The 18,364-nt window shown below is 43.2% G+C and overlaps 1 protein-coding gene across 1 annotated transcript in view; it reads right to left on the reverse strand.

Moving 5' to 3' along the window:
• Positions 1 to 18,364, reverse strand: part of CCNY (cyclin Y) — a 171,013-nt gene that overhangs the window by 14,454 nt on the left and 138,195 nt on the right. The window contains exons 5-8 of the mRNA XM_055146843.1: positions 14,926 to 14,961; positions 9,148 to 9,205; positions 8,934 to 9,053; positions 383 to 549 (exon numbers count right to left, since the gene is read on the reverse strand). Coding sequence (XP_055002818.1) covers positions 383 to 549; positions 8,934 to 9,053; positions 9,148 to 9,205; positions 14,926 to 14,961 — 381 coding nt within the window. The remainder of the gene's footprint in view (positions 1 to 382; positions 550 to 8,933; positions 9,054 to 9,147; positions 9,206 to 14,925; positions 14,962 to 18,364) is intronic.

Genomic DNA, 18,364 nt, shown 5'->3' on the forward strand with positions numbered 1-18,364 from the left:
ACATTTCTCTGAAACCAAACAGATCTACGGTATTTTAACTTTTTTTTGCTTTTGGGCTCTGTGGCTGCCTACATAAAATCAGTTCACAACATTAACTTTTACTTTTCAGCAGTGAAAGAAACAGAGCCAGAGCACAATCCATCAAAGACATGTAAGAACAAGGTCTATGGATTTCCAAAGGAGCAACTGCAAATCATGAAGTGCTGCCGCTACCTGCGAGTACAGGATCCAGAACGAGAGAAATACAAGTTTTTGCACAGAACAGTCTACACCGCGTCCTAGTGGCAGTATGTACTCCAGTGAATTCATATGATGTACATGTACTGCTGACTCCTTCCCCAGCAGTCCCCCAAGACCCAAGGCTGTGACGCCTTCAACTCACATGTCCTCCACCGTGATGTCTTTTAGAATCTGGCAGTAATCCACATTCCACACAGCCTGGTCATCCCACACTTTGGAGGCCAGCAAGATTGCCCCTAGAACAATCCGCTTCCAGTTGGCTGGACAGATATCGATCTCTGCATATGTTAGGAGTCTTTCAAGGTAAACCTAGGGAGACAAGAAGACAGAGCTAAATGACAGGTGGAAAGCACTCAGTGTTGGTAGGTTGTGGTGAAAGAGAGACTCTCATTCAATGCTGGTGGAACTGTTTCTGGTTCAACCTCTATGGAAAACAGTATGGAGATTCCTCAAAATAAATGAATAAATATAGTACTCCCCTAAGACCCAGCGATTCTACTTCTTGGCACCTATCCTCAAAGTACAAATCTATTTATTTAAATAAAAAGATAATATGCATTATCTACTAACACTGCAGTATGCTTAGTATAACAGGATATGTAAGCAATTCAAATGTCAACAACCAATAAGTAGTTGTAGTAAATTTACAGAATGGAATCTAATGCAGCTGTAAGAAAAAAAATGAAATCATGCAGTGTACTGCAATGTAGACAGAACTGGACAGTATCATGTTAAACGAGCTAAATCAGAAGGAAAGAACAAATACTGGGTGATCTCATACATCTATGAAATACAAAGAAACAAAACAAGGGATTAGACAGTATCAAACAAGAAAACCCCAGCTGGAGAGACAGCGAGTAAGGGGTTTTCCTTGCAAGCAGTCAAGCTGGGTTTAATCCCCAAGGCCCACCATCGGTGATCCCTGAGTGCAGAGTCAGGAGTAAGCATGGAGTACTCTGTGGTGTGTCTCCCACGGCAAACAGGGAAAAATAAAAAAGACAAACCTGTGGCCTTAAATTAAAAACAACACCGTATCAAACAGCGAGGAGAGGATGGAAAGAATGAAGGTCGAACTAGAGGGAACAGAAGGGAAGGGGTGGAAGATCTTGGTCACCTTGAGTTAGGGGATAAATAACTCTATAATTAAGACCATAAACACCATTGTATGCATATTATCTAACTATAATACAATTTTTTGAAAGATCACAAGATAGAATATCTGCTTCACATTTATGTGGGATATAAATGATCTAGAAAAACAACAGTCAGTCTTGAACCATGAGAAAAGGTAGAGGGAGTCAACTTAATACTGTCATGTGACATAAGATATGGTGGGTGTGGTGTGTTTTACTACAAGAGGGAAACTACTCTCAAGACATACTGGCAACTACAGTAAATCAATCACGATTTTATGGAAGAATAAAGTCAAAGGGCTGAGTGAGCCTTTTAAGCACAAGGCCACACTCCATCACTGAAATGGGTGGGGCTGGGTCTTCAAACACTAGTAGGCAGAACACAGTTTGGGTTGATTTCTCACTCTCAACTACTGCCATTACAGTAATACAAATTTAATAGAATGTTCCAATACAGAATGAAACATGTAAAGAAAATAAGTCTATTAGTTTTCCTACTTGTGGTGTTTTCTTTTATAATTAAACCTTTATTGGCACCAGAAACTAAACTGAGTGCCTCAGACATGTAAAACAGGTGTTCGATCATTGAGTTAAGTCCCCAACCTTTTTACTTGAACCTTTTTTTTTTTTAATTTACTTGCAATACTGATGGCTGTGTTTGGGGGGAAAAGTTCCCAAATGCTCCCCTGGTTATTCTGGGGACAGGCCCCTCCTGGTGATCCTTAGCCAACTAGTCAATGGTAGATACTTGGCTGATACAGTGCCAGGAAGTGCCATCGTGGCAGTATTTGGGGGGGCCTTCAGAGCTATACTCCATGATGCTTGGGATGCCAGGGCCCAAACTAGGGCTGGCTGCATGCAAACCATGTGTTCTAACACCTGTACTATCTCTCAAGCCCCAACTCTGCCACTTTAAGAGGACAGTACTGTGGCATTAAGTACATTAACATTACTGAATCATCACTATCCATTTCTATTTCTCAAGCTTTTCATCATCCTAAGCTAAAACTCTGCACCTACTAGAGAATCTCTAATCCCACTGGCAAGCATCTTTCTAGTTTATTTTTATAAATTAACTATTCCAGGTATCTCACACAAGTCAAACTATACAATATTTTCCTACAAGTACTGGTATATTTCACTTAATGTTCTCAAGGTTTATCTACGTTGTGTCATGAGCCAGAATCTACTTTATTAAGGCTTAATAATATTATATTGTATAAAGGGACTAGATTATAGTCAAGCTATTCATTTATCAATGAACATGTGAGTTGTTTCCTTTTCCTGTGTAGACTATGAACACTATATACAATTTTCCATTTGAGATCCTGCTTTTGATTCTCTTGTGCTGTGGACTCAAAATTGTAACTGCTGGTCAATGATAACTGCTTAACTTTTTGAGAAACCATAATACCATTTTCTATAGCAGCTATTTTATATTTCCAACAGAAATACATATGGGTTATAATTTTGCCATAACCCTCACTAGCACATGCTTATTTTTCTTCTTTTTTAAAAACTGTCTCCCTAAAGGAAGGACTGAGATTTTGATCCGATAAACCCATTTTTCAATAGTTGAAATAATCAATTGAAATCTGAAAACGCAACCAAATACAGGATTTGTAAAACAGGGATCAGTTTAGTTTTGAAGACAAACCTCAAAAATATCTAATGATGCGTATCACTAAAAGGTGTGTCACAAGGTAGGAATGCCTGCAAATTACATAACTTCAATGCAATCAATAAATTCTTATAAAGGCAAGAATTACTGAAACTGACTCAAGAAGAAATGGGTAATTTAAATGAATCTGCAGCAAAGATACTGAACTGGTAATGTAAAAACTTTCAACTAAGGAATATCTTTGGCCCAGATCTTTAAGAAAAAATGAGTATCAAAGTCAGTGGATACTCTTGAAATTAGCTGCAAAAGGAAGGAATACTTTCCAATGCAATCAGAAGAAATCTGAAGGCCAATATGCTTTGAATTAAAAAAAAAAACTACTGCATTTTAGGTGACAGGCTAACATATACTGTTAGCATTTATGATTTTAGTGTACAAAGTTACGGCACTTCCTCCACCACTGTGTCACTTCTAGTGGCACACCAATCCCATTCCTATGGATATTCTAGGATAAACGAAGGTAACATGTTCGCTCAAAAAACTTGTAAGCGGGTATCCCAGAAGGTGGGTCAAAGGACTACAGTGTATACTTTGCATGTGGGAGTTCTAGGTTTAATCTGTGTCACCCCAAAAGAAAAAAAAAAGCAGAAAATATACAAAAATCCTGTCTTAAACAAATATTCATAGCAGCATTATTCACAAGAGCAAGACAACAGAACAAAAGCAAGTACCCACCAACAAATAAATGAGTGAATATAAATGTGTGATCTACACACACAGTGGAATGTTATCTGGAAATGAAAATAAAAATGAAAACAGGTGCAATGTGGATGAACTCTGAAAATATTCTGGTAAGTGAAAAGAAACCAATCACGAAAGACAATTATTACAGAAATCAATTTTTATGAAATGTCCAGAATGGCTAAGTCCAATGAAATAGAAAAAACAGGCTAGCTGGGGCGTGGGGCTGGGGCGTGGGGCTGGGGCTGGGGCTGCAACGGAGGAGAGTGGCTGAAGGGCAAGGGTTTCTTTATTCTGAAATGAAGACATGATGATCGTCGCACAATGTACTGAAAACTACTCATATACTGCATGCTATCTGAAGTGTCTACACAGATATACACATATATCCATCACATCTGTGGCAGCTGTGACATTAAAGCCATAAAAATGAGGCATTAATAAGCAGGCCATCTATCTTCTCTTGTCTGCTTACTTCTAGCTTTCACAGCTCCATTTTGTCTTGGTTCCCCATTTCTTTGTGTGTGACTCCTGACTTCTCTCCATTTATCACTAACTTCCTCTCCAGCTCCCTTCCATCCGGCCCACAGCCCTCTAGACAAAACTAACCTTGCATGACCAAAGGCTTGCCTTGGAATAAGACTTCGCCATTTTCCTTTTGGAAATTCCCTGAGTAGCTGCAGCCGTGGTTAAGTCTGAGCTTAACGTCCCTACGCTACTTGTGCAGGGATGGACAGGGGCCAACAGCTACTGAGTGCTCCTCGGGCTTCAGGCACAAAGAATCCTAGCTCCACTGTCACTGGGTTCAGTGAGTTTGCAGCTACTGAAAAGGTACCATTTACTGTGACCCAGGCGCCGAACACACAGAATACAAGGACAGAAAGAATTTCAAAGCTCTCTGACGTTTGCTGCTGCTGTGGTGTTGTGTTAGTTTGGGGGCCACAACCACCACTGCTTGGGGGCTGCTCCAGGTGGTGCACGGGGACCTGTGGGGCCGGGGCCTCGTGCAAGGAAGCATGAGCTCAGCCTACTGAGCTACCTCTCTGGCCCAGTGTTTTAAAAGCTCCGCATGCTGGCGCTGCCATGTGTGCCCATTAAGCCTCATCCAAGTGTGAGCCACTCGTGGCACATGCCAGCAACAAAATACCAAGCAGGGAGCTGGTGCTATAGGCAAAAGTAAGTACAACAAAAATAACGCTAACTGCAGACGAAGATCAAAGCAGGGAAAGGTGAGAATACTACTGGAGGAGGAGAGAGGCTGTGATTTAAAATGTGACATGAAGCAAAGGCCCCACTCTGGTCAGTGGGCAGGAAGCGTGCGGGATGTGTGCAGCGCAGAGGAAGCGGGCTGGGCGTGAGCTGAGGAGGAGCAGGGCCCAGGAGTCCCTCGGGGTGTGCTCTGTGCTTTCCTCCCAGGAAGATGAGGAGCGGTGGGGGACGGAGGGGGGTCAGAACAAAGAAAAGGAATGACCCCAGGCCGAGGCCCTGAGCCTACTTCTCCGGACAGCAGGGTTGGAGCTGAGTGTTTTAAGGGCGACTATCTGACCCAGACAACCAAGCCACCTGACAGAGCTCGCCAAAACGGACTCCCACTCTGAAACCTGTGTCAAGCACAAACAGCCGCAGCCGAGAAAGCCCTGGCGAGCCCCGGCTGGGACCGGAAGGCTGCAGACGCAGGGAGCAGCAGGGCCGGAGGGGAAGGGAAGGGCCGTGCTGCCAGCAGCACCCCAGAGCGAGGCGACAGGCAAATGTGGGACTTCGGGGCCTTCTGATGCGCCGCTGGCATTGGTCTTTGGTCTCATTTCTCCTCCTTTCCCAGAGACCACTGGCTTTCACAGAGTCAATTTTACTTTTGCCGTCCAAGCACCACACAGTGCTAAGATGGATGTTCGCCCCCGGGTCTGCGTCTGACCCAGCTCGAGAAGACCCCAGAGAAGTGACGGGCTGTGCGGAGGAGCAGCGGACGCTGTGGCTTCACCACTTCGGCACAGCACCTCTCACTCCCGCTGTCGCTGTGAGGCTACTAGGCTTCCTTATGTGAAAACTTGTCCCCGTCAAGCGCACCGCTCCCCGGAGCAATTCTTCATATTAATTCTTAAAAACAAATTTCCTCATGTGTAGGGGCCAGAGCAATAGCACAGCGGGTAGGGCGTTTGCCTTGCACGCGGCCCACCCGGGTTCAATTCCCAGCATCCCATATGGTCCCCTGAGCACCGCCAGGAGTAATTCCTGAGTGCAGAGCCAGAAGTAACTCCTGTGCATTGCCAGGTGTGACCCAAAAAGCAAAAACAAAAAACCAAACCCCCCCAAAGAAAAACAAACACAAATTTCCTCATGTGTCAGTGTCAATGAGAGCTGTAGCATAAACAGGAGCTCATCATTTATCTCATGATACTAAGTTATCATCCCTCTCATGAAGCTGCCATGTATCTGGTTTGAACCCATTAGGCTCCAGATGTTCGCAGGCCCTGGCAGGCTGGCGGGTCCCTGCAGGCGCTGCGTATCCTACCTCCTGGGGGCAGCATGCCGAAGTGCCAAGAAAAGGATCAAGAGGAGAACAGAGGCGAACACATCCCTGTTAGCTGGGCTGTTCTGAATGGCTGCTTGGCACTAACTGCAGGGCCCACTCAGAGCAAGCCTGTCTGTCTGTCTGCCTGCCTTCTGGCCACCAGCACCCGGGCCAACTCGGCCAACACAAGCAGGCTGCAGTGCGAGACTCAGCCTGCAATGCAGGACTCACTCCCGAGGAGCCAGAAGCCACTCATCCCTTAAGGTATGACCAAGGAAACTAAAGCAAGCTCGCCTGCTCAGCTTCCATTCACGGGGTAGAAACATGAGAAGCAGTAGTTACAGCTACTGACCTCAGTACCACTCCTGAATACTCCAGAGCACTGAACCAGCCAGTCCTACTGCCAGCTTAGAAACCAGGAACCACATTTCAGCTGCTTTCTCAAGGTCTCTGAGAAACTGGGGGTGCTGCAGGGATTTAAATGCCAGTTCAGTGGGGTACGGTGCCGCCAGCAGGTCAACCTGTACCTGCAGGGCTAGCATCAGTAGCCTGGTGGTACCTTCAGAATTCCTGATACCCCACAACTGCCACTGTGCCTCTGGCCAAACCCCAACTACTCGGGACCAAGTTTCCCGAGAAATTAAACGGCCAATGTTAGGTATGTGGGTGTCACGCCCACAAGCCACTTTTAGCTCAGGTACACAAACCATTTATCAGCCTTGCTTCAGAGACCCATAAATAAATCTCAAAAAAGATCTAGTGCATTAATGGCCAAGATTCAGAAAGAGCAGCACATCAGAGATGTCTCCCCACCCTGCACCAGGCTAATTTCACTGTGGTCCCTGGGGGGAGGGGGCAGATGTGTCCCTCCACCTGCCCCAAATGAACCCTGGTAGCCACAAACTTCCAGAACCCAACTGCTGCCACGCTCATGGCCGGCCCTCACAGGCTTGTTCCAAGCCCCCCATACATGAGACTGAATCCGCTGAAAAAACAAGGTATGTCGAACTAGTGACTGAAAACTCCAGGCTTCATGGAATCGGGGATGGGGGTGACCTCCCCCATCTTCCCACCCTTCCAGTGTCCTGGCAATCATGCCCAAGAACTGCCTCTGGGCACCATTTAGCACGATAAAGGTCATGATCCAGAATTCACAAATGAATCTTGGAAGAGAGCAGCACACCACAGAGATGCTTCCGGTAGCCAAATATTAAAAAAAAAAAAATTTAGAATTCCAGGAGTGTGTGGCCACTGTTGCGGTCACATAACATCTCATACTATTTACTGCAAGCAATACAAAATAAATTATTTAGCATCTGCCTATGGGGCAGGCTTTGGTTTGGTGGAAAGGTGTAGTGGTGGTGGGACTAGTGTTGAAAGGTTGAATGTAAAAAAAAAATAAAAGAAATGTCGAACGCAAGCAATTATTGTGAACAACTTTGTGAAAATAAAATGTAAAAATTAAAATAAATAAATAAATGCCAGTCCACATCCTACCCCGGACAGTAAGCCTCTCCTTCATACTAATGACTCTCACCAGGAAGAACTACCAAGGTCACATGAAGACTTTTCCATGAATTAAAATATCTCCACCTACCACACCAGCTTTAAATTGTATTTGGGGGGTAGGAGGGCTCGCATGAATTTTAGTACTGATCTTATCCAGTCTCCTATCCCTTCCATCACCCCTTCCTTGTATTTTCCTACATGAAAGTTTCAACTCAGCCCTATCACATGTTTTTGCTAAGACTTGAAATTTTGGGGGGAATAATTCTGAGTAATAAATGCACCTCCCCCCACCAAGTATGACAAGAGAATCTAATATCACTCTAAATCACTAAATGATTATTTGTAAAATATTTATCAGGAGTCAAGTTCAGTGAGTTTATCCACTTGAGTAAGCAAATAAATGAATTCATGAATGAGTAAATGAACATATTTACTCGTGAAGAACACAAAGTTCGTAATGTGGCAGGACTACAAAGAATAGGTGGTCTGTAAAGCACTTCACTAGATAATCATCTTTTCAGAAACTCCAAAGAATGGATTTCTGATCTCTTTCCAGGATAGCGTGTTTACAGGCAAAGTTAACTTCTTATCTGAGCTGCACACAATGGAAAAGGTCAGTGACAAAAAAGATCCCATTGTCAACTCTATTTTCATTAAAAATTGTATAAAAATTCATACAAAAAATTCATTAAGAATACAAACCACCTTGTACTTGAGACTTGAAGCAGAGATCACTTCCATGAGTTCCCTGAGTATCTTACACAAAAGGTAAGTTAGTGTTATATACCCCACCTTCCTACATATTCACAAACACACATGCAGACACACACACACAGACACGTACATATACACTATACTTATAAACAATAAAATGGGCAGGAAATCAACAACAGGAGGTTAGGAAGTCTGGGAAATGTCAATGAAGAATAGCCTTGGTCTGTCTTCACCCCACCCCTACCCCCACAGTCTAATGTTTTACTTGGCTGCATTTATAGTTTCAGTATTTCTTGGTTTTGAATGTGATTTTTGGTGTGAAAACAGACTTGGCCCCTTCTTTGGGGAGATCTACAATCTCCCGGAACAAAAGGCGACCCAGAAGGAGAAGTCTTGCCTCTGCCATGGAAGGGGCGCCCCCACCCCAACTTCTCCGCGTCCCAGGATGGCCATCCTGTGCACTCACCAGGGTGACAATGGCACATTCAGCCGTCAGCTGAGCAGCACTGAACAGTGTCCGAACAAACCGGTAAATCTGCTTCTGCTCTGGATTATGTTTGTCATAATCTGGTGGCACTTCGGATTTCTGTGGAAGGAAATAGTTTCAGACAGCTGGCTGCCAAAAAGAGCGCAAAGGAGGATTAATTTACCAATATTATGAAACACAAGGCGGAAATTACCGAAAGAGGGTGAAGGTTTTCATCAAAAATATCTAAGAGCATCCTTCCATCAGGGTCCCTGTAGGAAAAATATAAAAAACAGAGTTCATTTTCTGCTACAAAGAGTGCCATTCAAAGTAGAAAAATTACCATGACTCAACTACATTTCAAGAAACACAAGACAGAGCAAAATGTGGAAACTGCTATTGGTATCTGTAAGTAATGGCTTGTTTTTCTTGAGTATTATACGTAATGTTTTGTTTTTTACAGGGGCTACACCACGCAGTTCTCAGGGGCCCTGGGGTCACTCCCAGCAACGATCTGTCCCAGGGACAAGGCCTAACTGTTCAGTGGTGCTCGTGCTCTGCCTCTTGGCTCTCTCCCTTGACCCTATTTAATCAGGTTTGAAATAAAGACGATAGAACTCCTTTAGTTTAAGTAACTTTTTGTTTGCTTGTTTGAGGCATATGTTTAATTGTGTGTGTTTTCCAATATATAAATAAATAGCAAAAGAGTACATGTACTGAGTGAATGGTGAGATGATTGAAACCCTTCTGGAAGCAGTTTCCAAACCTCCACGCCCAAGACTGTGACATCTGTTAAACATATGTATACATGTTTTTGTTTTGTTTTGTTTTTTAAAAAGAAAAGAGCAAACATAAAACTTATGACCTAGACTTGACTCCAATCCCTCTTGCCCACCCTGTGCTAACATGACCTGGCTCCTACTTGGGGGTGCCCACCGAGAGCCAGGCTAGCCAGTGGCCCTCGAAGCCCTCCCTAGCCTTCACACCCCACCTCCCTCAGAGCTTAGGAAACAGGGCAGCACACCTCAGTGCCCCCACTCTGGCCTCCTCAGATTTTTATTTTCATAAGTTTCATAGGAACCAAATTAAGGAAAAAAACATTTCCTTAACATATTGTTTCTGAGCAAAGGCTGTTCGATGAACTTAAAAAAACAGCACTACAGGGGGCTGGAGCAATAGTATAATGGGGAGGGTGTTTGCCTGGCACATGGTTGACCCGGGTTCAATCCCTAATATCCCATATGGTCCCCCAAGCACCGCCAGGAGTGATTCCTGAGTGCAGAGCCAGGAGTCACCCCTGAGCATCGCCAGATGTGACCCAAAAAGCACAAAAATAAACAACAAAAACCCATCACTACAGGGCCAGAGAAGAGCACAGTTCATGGAGGCATGAACCCCAGTTCAAATATTCTGCACCACCTCGGGTTACCACACCTCTCCCACAGGCACCACCAGGCGTCCCGCCTGCACATTCAGGAAGAGTCCCTGAGCAGTCGGGTGTGGGCCAACCCCCAATAAAGGCAACTTCATGGCAGTGCTCAGGAAAGTAGTTGGAGTTAGGTGAAGAATGACTGTTCAGTGTACCCGAGTGACTAAAGTTTCCATAGCATACAATTCAATAACATCACCGAGTGTCACAATTTCATCTTGGAAAAGTGTCAGGCAGAAAAGCTTAACTTGATAATCTACAGCCTGTGAAAGAAATGCCTGGTGGCCAGCAGCCTGATGAAGGCACGGAACCCCAAACATGGTTCCTCTGCAAAACTGGCTCTGCCGGGGCCAAGTGCCCCACACCAGTGACAGCTCCATTGTCACCTGTTTTATGTCCTTGGAGTTTTGCCTAATTTTTTTCTTTAAAATCGAATTTAGAAACCAATGCTTTTGGAGGAAACATGTATTTCCATGGTCTCTTGGGCTTGTTCAGGACTATCAGAAGGCTCTGGATCTGCTGAACATACACATCCATGATGCGCAAACTCTGTGATCTCTGCTCTGAAATTTTACCATCTGCTGAGCTAAAAGAGAAAGAGCTTAAAAGAACAGCTCATTTTTCAAACAAAAGGAATTGTTTTTATTTGGGAAGTGGGGCAGGGTGGGACCAGAAGGCAGCATAGCCAGGGTGCTCAGGGCTTACTACTGGCTCTGTGCTCAGGGGATCATTCTTGGCAGGGTTTAGGGTACCAACTTGAGGTGATGGGGACTGATTCGGATTGGTCACACGGAAGGCAAGCACCCTACCCTCTGCATTAGCTCTCTGACGCCCGGAATCGTTTCTAAAGCGTCATGTGTGCTCATTTCCCCAGCCTACAACACAGGCAGCAAATTTGAAAGAATTCCAAGTCTTGAAACATAATAATAAATTTCAACTAGGCAGAACATGAAAGCATGTTCTAAATGCAGAGGACAACTTCTAACGGGTGCACACGTGTTTTTCTAATGGGCCTGGCTATGAAGAATCATCTGATCCTACAACTTTCTGAGGTCTCTGGGAGTATCCAAGGTGTGGTATGAGGTAAAGCTGAGTACTCCTTTCCTCGGACAATTCAGCTCAGTTTAACTTTCTAGACAATGAGTCCCTGTAAAAGTCACTCAGCACTCTAGAAAAACATTCCGTTTAAACAATGAATACACAGGTTCTCAAACAAGTGAGGATTAAGAATGAACTAAGCAACTGGGGGGAAATGGACTCCTATGAGAACTGGCTGTTCCCTTCACCTCCACTAGAACAGGACTGTTGAACACATCTATAACCAGCTCCAATCGTCTGATCGGTCTGGTTTGTCAGGGAGAAGTCAGCCGGCAATATGCCATCTCTTCCCAAGACACCTTCTAAAGGTTAATTATGCTTGTTTATAAATATTCCCTTTCTCCACTTTTACTCACTCCTGGCCCAATTTATCACCACTAGCCAAGAGGGGCATCCGATTAAGAGTCTCCGTAAGGCTGGAGTAGCTTTTCAATTGGGTGGCAGCTTTGGGATGTGGATGTGACTGTGGAGGCTTCCAGAAGTACAGGAAGTAGAGGGAGGCAGTTCATGCGGCCCTGAGAAAGCTGGAGATTTCAGTCACAAAACTGTATTGCAAATCATAATGCACAAAAGTTAAGGGAGAGAGAGAGCAAGCAGGAAAGTGCCTCCCATAGAGGGAGGCCGGGGATGGTGGTAGGGAAACACAGACATTGGTATTAGGAAACATACATTGGTGGAAGGATGGGTGCTGGATCACTGTATGACTGAAACCTAATTATGAAGAACTTTGTAATGGTCTATCTCATGGATATTCAATTTTAAAAAATTTTAAAAAAAGTAATGTGGAGTTCATGCCCAATTCCATCAGCTTAATCAATGGCTGAATAAATAGCAATTCTCCTACATTAAAATAAAAAAAAAAGTCTTCAGAAGTATAATGTTTGGGCTCAATTCCCAATTCCTTAATGATCTACTCTTAGGTAAATTATTTCTTCTCTCAGTTTATCTGTAAAACGAACATAAAATCAGCATCACTTCATTGAGCTGTGATTAAAAAAAAGAGAGAGACAACACACATAGGAGCTAACCAGAATGGTTGGGGTAAGCACTTAATAAAGCTGGCCCTTATTTTCTTCATTAGCTATAAGTTAACTTTGGGACCCATAACAGGGAACTGAGCAGCCAGAGATGCTTGAGCACTACAGGTATGAGACTATGTCTGCGTTTCACTGACAGTGCACTCTTGTTGGTTTGTTTTCCTGGGTCTCCTCAGCTGTGCTCGGGAGCCCAGGACCCACACCCAGTGATACTCAGCTCAGCGGTGCTAGGCCTGGCTCATAGTTCAGTGTTTGGGTCTGTTGATGCGGGGGATCCACCAAGGCATGTGGTGCCTGAAGTTTAGCTTGGAACACACACGCACACCACCCCATCCCCTGGGAACACTGACTTATTCCAACTCTTTTTGCCCCTTTGCTTGCTTAAAAAAAATAAGTTAAATTTTGGGGTCACATCCAGTGGTGCTCAGGCGACATTTGGATGCCAGGGATCAAACCGGGTTTGCTGTGGGCAAGGCAAGTGCCCAGCTCATTGTCTTATTTCCCTGCCCTCTGTAAACCACAGTGGAGGTGGTAGGTCTCCAGCCCTAGCATGGAGATCTGTGCAATCGTGAGGCAGCTGAGCTCAATCCCAGAACTGGTTCTTGCCAGCTGCAGTTGCTACTCTGCTCATGTAGCATAGTTAGGACACATTAACTGATGAAATACACCTGCAAAGAAAGGCTTTGTTCTCATGAAAAGAAAGAAGAATTTTTAAAAAAATCCAAAGATAATCACTAAAATAAATTTGTCCAGATAAGGTATGGTCTAAATGTGAAAGGTTCTACACTCAGACTGTTCTGCAAATGTCCTGAGTTTTCTTGCTACTGACTGAAACACAAGGCCACGACATAGTACAGCGTCAGGGGGCAGGAATCTGACCCAGCCTCAAGACTGTCAGATGACCTTGGCACCGGTCCACTGGCAAGGCTGGTTGAGATCACCTGCAAGGGCTCCTGGGCGTTCCCTGAGCACCACTGGGAGGCCCCTCAAATTTAAAAACAAAACAAAACAAAATGACAGAACAGTAAGGACTGATGACATAAAAGGTATGGAGTCTAAGCAACTTTGGAATTTCAGTCAATTCTCTACGCTTGAAACAAAACCCCTGAGACAAAATTTTGGCAAATGAATGTAGTCTGCACATTTTATGATAAAATAAAATGTTTAAGGTTAAGTTTCATCAATGATTTTAATTCTTTTCAAGTTAACTGAACTCTCTCCAGACAGTAGTCAGAGACAAGTTCTATTATATTAAAGTACTTCATCTAAAAGCGTACACCAAATTTTCTAAATGGAGTTAAAACTTGAAACATTTTTCATGTGAAGGTAGCCCACAGCAGTGCCGGGGGGACAGCTCAAGCGGGCTGAGTGCATGCTGTGTGCAGGAGGCCTGGGCTGGAGCACCAGCTGGTCCCCCATGTTCCCCCAGGAGCGACCCCCAAGCACAGAGCCAGCATGAGACCCTGAGCATTGCCAGGTATGGCCTCTACACCAAAGAGAGTAAAGCCGCACGCAGTAAGTTTAAGGACACTACTTCATCAAGAATGTTTAGGGGCCAGGGAGGTAGTGCGAGTGACCGGAGCCCTCAGAGCATGCGCAGACTGAGCTGTGCCACAGCACCGAGTGGCCTGCCCACCCTCAGCACTACCAGAGCACTCCCGAGTAAAAATAAACGGAAGTGTCAGCGAATTACAGAGAAAGAGGATAAAGAGGCAGAACGGTATTGTGCAGGTTTCTTCTCTTGTTGCCTTCATACCCAGAACCCAATCTGGCTTCCTCTGATTCAGAAGCATTTCAGCACTTAGCTGAAGTTTTGGTAAGTAGAAATCCTATGAAAATGTGAGTTTATGCCTACATCATTCAAAGGCCAAGGCAAGGCAATGTCAACTGGCAGAGTGCCGGGCGTCTAAACCAGCCTCCCTGACCATCCACCTCTCAGGGTGGGAGGCCCAGAGGACAGCTAAGTGAGGGTCTCCTGAGGGCCTCCCACCACTGGCTTCTGGCCCAGACTACAGATTCCAACTTGCAAAGGAAGTAGGCCGAGCAGAAGAGGGTAAAAGTTGGAGGCTGCTGGGGCAGGCATGAGAGAGCACCCCAACCCCATATACATACACCCCACAGAGCTGGGGTTCTCCCTGAGGATATTGCCGCTGAATGCTCCCGGTCGGAGAGGTGGGATATGCCCCTCTTTAGACCCCACAGCACTAGGTGGTCTAAAGAGGACACAGAGTATAGAAAGGGCAAGGGGCAGGAAAAGGGGCACTTCCTGCCCACAAGAAGCCTTGCCAGGACCTAGTTGGCTCCCTGCCCTGCCCTACAAAAAAACAAACAAAATACTGAGGCAAATGAAATGGAACGGGGAAAAAAATAAGAAAAACATTACAGAAATTAATGTAACTTCCACTACAAATATTGATCATTCACATACCTGTTTTTGATGTGATAATATATTGCAAGAGCTACACTGTAAAATAAAATGCAAACAAGTTCAATGTTTTGTACATTATATATTGCTCAACATTAGTTTGATTATAAACACTTGCATAAAAGTTACACAATCCATCATTTTTATAGTCCCATTTAATTCAGATGCTGATAGAGAAATGCATGCTTTAAAGTTAATCTAGCTCATTTTCCTGGCAATTATTAAATCTTTTCCAGAAACACCAAAATTTCAAGTAATTATTTAGAAACAACATTTCTTTTCTATCTGTAATTTTAAGCTTTCCTGGTTTGTAAAATACAGGCGACTTCATAAAACATAGTACAAATTAAATACCTTTAAAATTTCCAACTTGAGACCCACTGTTTTAGAAATATTAGTGGTTTCTCTATAACAAGGAAAATGGTCAGTGACTCACCCGCCGTGGCTCGAATTTGTCCTTTTAAGTCAATAACCTTCTATCAATATGCCAAACCTGCTCCTTCAACTTGCCAAGAGTGCTGTATTTTTTTTAATATAACAACTACCTTTAAGTTTTATTTTACATTTTAAATGAAGATATTTTCTCTTCCCCTAAACTTAAAAAAAGCTTATTTAAAAGGTGTGTTATATTAATATTATACATATTTTAAGTTAAAAAATCCATTTGGCCAAAGTTGGTCACTTTTAACTTGAAATACATGGATATCTATTTCTATCTATAAATTGTACCATATAAACAAGTATGCATCCAAATTTTGTTAACATTTTTTCCTTACCATTGATTATTCTTCAAAGCCATTTTAAATAGAATAAATTTTTGTGCAATTCATGACTATATTATTTCCAGTAGAAAACCTCCTATAACTGAAATTAGTCCATCTGAAAACACGAATAACTGTAAGTCTCCCCAGATCGGCCATCAGATAATTTTTCAGAATAACTATACTGTGTAATTCCCCTTTAAAGTCTTTTTTACCCTATAATCACTGACACTCATTTTGAAAAAATGTTGAGTTCTTTTGGTAGAGTTTTTCATGCTGGCTGGCAAATTTTTAAAAAATAAAACTGTTACTGAGGCAACATTGTTTCATGTAACATGTAAACTTCACGTATGTATATAATTCATCATCTCTATAGATGTCAAAATTATCACCACCAAACCTTTAGTTTCGGGCCATCACCATACACAGGCCTATTTCTCTCATCTCCCAAGTCTCTTCCTTCTGATAGTTACCTGAAGGTGGCGACCTGGAAGTAATCTGTTCTCTGCAGAAAACTTGCTTTGGTTTACTTGCTCTTTTCTCCGCTTCCTTACTCTTCATTGTGAGGGCAGCTACTGACTGCCATTCTCTATCTCATCTACAATACCCTCAAGGTCAATCCACGTTGTCATGAATACAAAATTTCACCTTTGTTTTTAAAATACAGCAATGTTCCATTGTGTATACATACCACACCTCTGTCTATTCAACCACTACTGGACATATAAGTTGTATTCTTATCCTGATTATTGTAAATAATACTGCAACGGACATACACATGTGCTAAGTCTTTCCAAATTAAGTGTTTTCCTACTCATGAGGCACATCATGGGGCTGGAGCGATAGCACAGTGGGTAGGGCATTTGTCTTGCACGCGGCCAACCCAGGTTCAATTCCTCTGTCCCTCTCAGAGAGCCTGGCAAGCTACCGAGAGTATCCCACCGGCACGGCAGAGCCTGGAAAGCTACCTGTGGCATATTGTCTTTTGTCTTTTTGATATAGTCATTCTAATGGATATGTGGTGAGATCTCAATGTGGTTTTGATTTGCATTTCCATAATGATAATTAACAATGAACACATTTTCATGTTATTCTGCCAACCATTTATATGTCCTGCCAATCATTCATTTATTCATATGCCATTTTAAATAAATGCCTATTAAGTAGAATCTCAGAATAGGATTTTTCAATTGAATCATTTTTTCTTATTCCCTTGCTGGATGAATAAAAAATGCTTCTAGAGGCTGGAGCAAAAGTACAGCACTTGCCTTGCACACAGCCAAATTGGGTTTGAACCCCAGCACTCCACATGGCAACCTGCACACCTCCAGGAGTAATCTAAGCAGAGAGTCAGGTATGGGCCCAAAACAAAAGAAGTGCATCCCATTTTTGGTAAACTGTCTTTTTTCATTTTGATGATGGGTTTCCTTCTGTTGTATAGACTGTCAATGTTCAGAAAAATTTCTTCTTTTAGTAACTATTCTCCCACTGTTTTTCCAATTACTTTCAAATTCACTGTGGAGGTCAAACACTGTTTTTTAAGTAATCAAGAACATATCTACCTGGTTGTCATTCAATTGTGTTTTGGACCTCGGAGCCAGAATCTGGCATCTGGGTAACATGAAGGCAGCAGGGACCTGGTGCTACACAGCTTCATTTGTTCAGTTGCCCCCACTTGAGAGATTTGGGCATGCACCCGGACTCTCAGGAGCTCAAATGTTTGCCTGTGATTGAACAGGAAAACCGCTGACCTTACTTTATCGTGAAAAAGTATTCTTCGAAATCTCAATCTCTCTCTCTCTCTCTCTCTCTCTCTCTCTCTCTCTCTCTCTCTCTCTCTCTCATCAGCTCAGTGTGAAAAGTACTCATGGATAAACAAAGTAACAATATTAACATACTCCCTTTCCCCTAAACTCTTGAAAAGCACCTAAGCTGATGAAGAACTTGTGATTGAGGTCAACAGGCTTTAGAATTTAAGATACATATACAATATCTCAAAGTGCTTTTCGTTATATATAAGCAGTCCTGCAGTGGAAAATGGGTGTTCCTGATTCTACTTTATAAATGAGAAGACTCAGGTTCAGACACTAAATGCTGGGATTTCTGACCTGCTTAATGGTTTTGTGCCCTTCTGTTCTGTCTCTGGGAGAAAAGAGAAAATTGCTGTTTTATTCACTTAACAGTCATGCTGTGATGATTGCCTTTCTAATCGAATGTCAGATTTAAATGAAATGTTTCACAGGAGCAGGTTTGGTGTTGCATTTAGCTTAATTTTTTGACTGAGAAAGAAAATGGTTCTTCTTCCACTGTGAGGGATTGTGAGGCAGGAAAGTTATTACTGGACTGGAAATGAGAGGAAGCTGGGAGTGAGGTGGTCAGCGTTTCAACCTGACCCTTTCATCAGCATTCCTTCACGGATCAGAACCTATTTCCTCACACGTAAACTAAGAGCCCAACCTGCATCATGAAGCTGTTATGGCCAAATAAAATAGAAGTATAATCTTTACATAATCAATCTTTTCTTATAGCACTATATAAAGCGTAAAGCTTCCCTTCTCTGCCTTTATGAAAGGAGAGTAATAGCTTTGGGGCTACAGCTCTATGATCAGGGGTGGAAACTGGCCCAATGGAGCAGCAGAATGGCAGACTGTTTAGCTAGGAAATAAAACAACCATTGCATG

Source organism: Sorex araneus, chromosome 9, assembly GCF_027595985.1.
Source record: "Sorex araneus isolate mSorAra2 chromosome 9, mSorAra2.pri, whole genome shotgun sequence".
Classification (NCBI taxonomy): domain Eukaryota; kingdom Metazoa; phylum Chordata; class Mammalia; order Eulipotyphla; family Soricidae; genus Sorex; species Sorex araneus.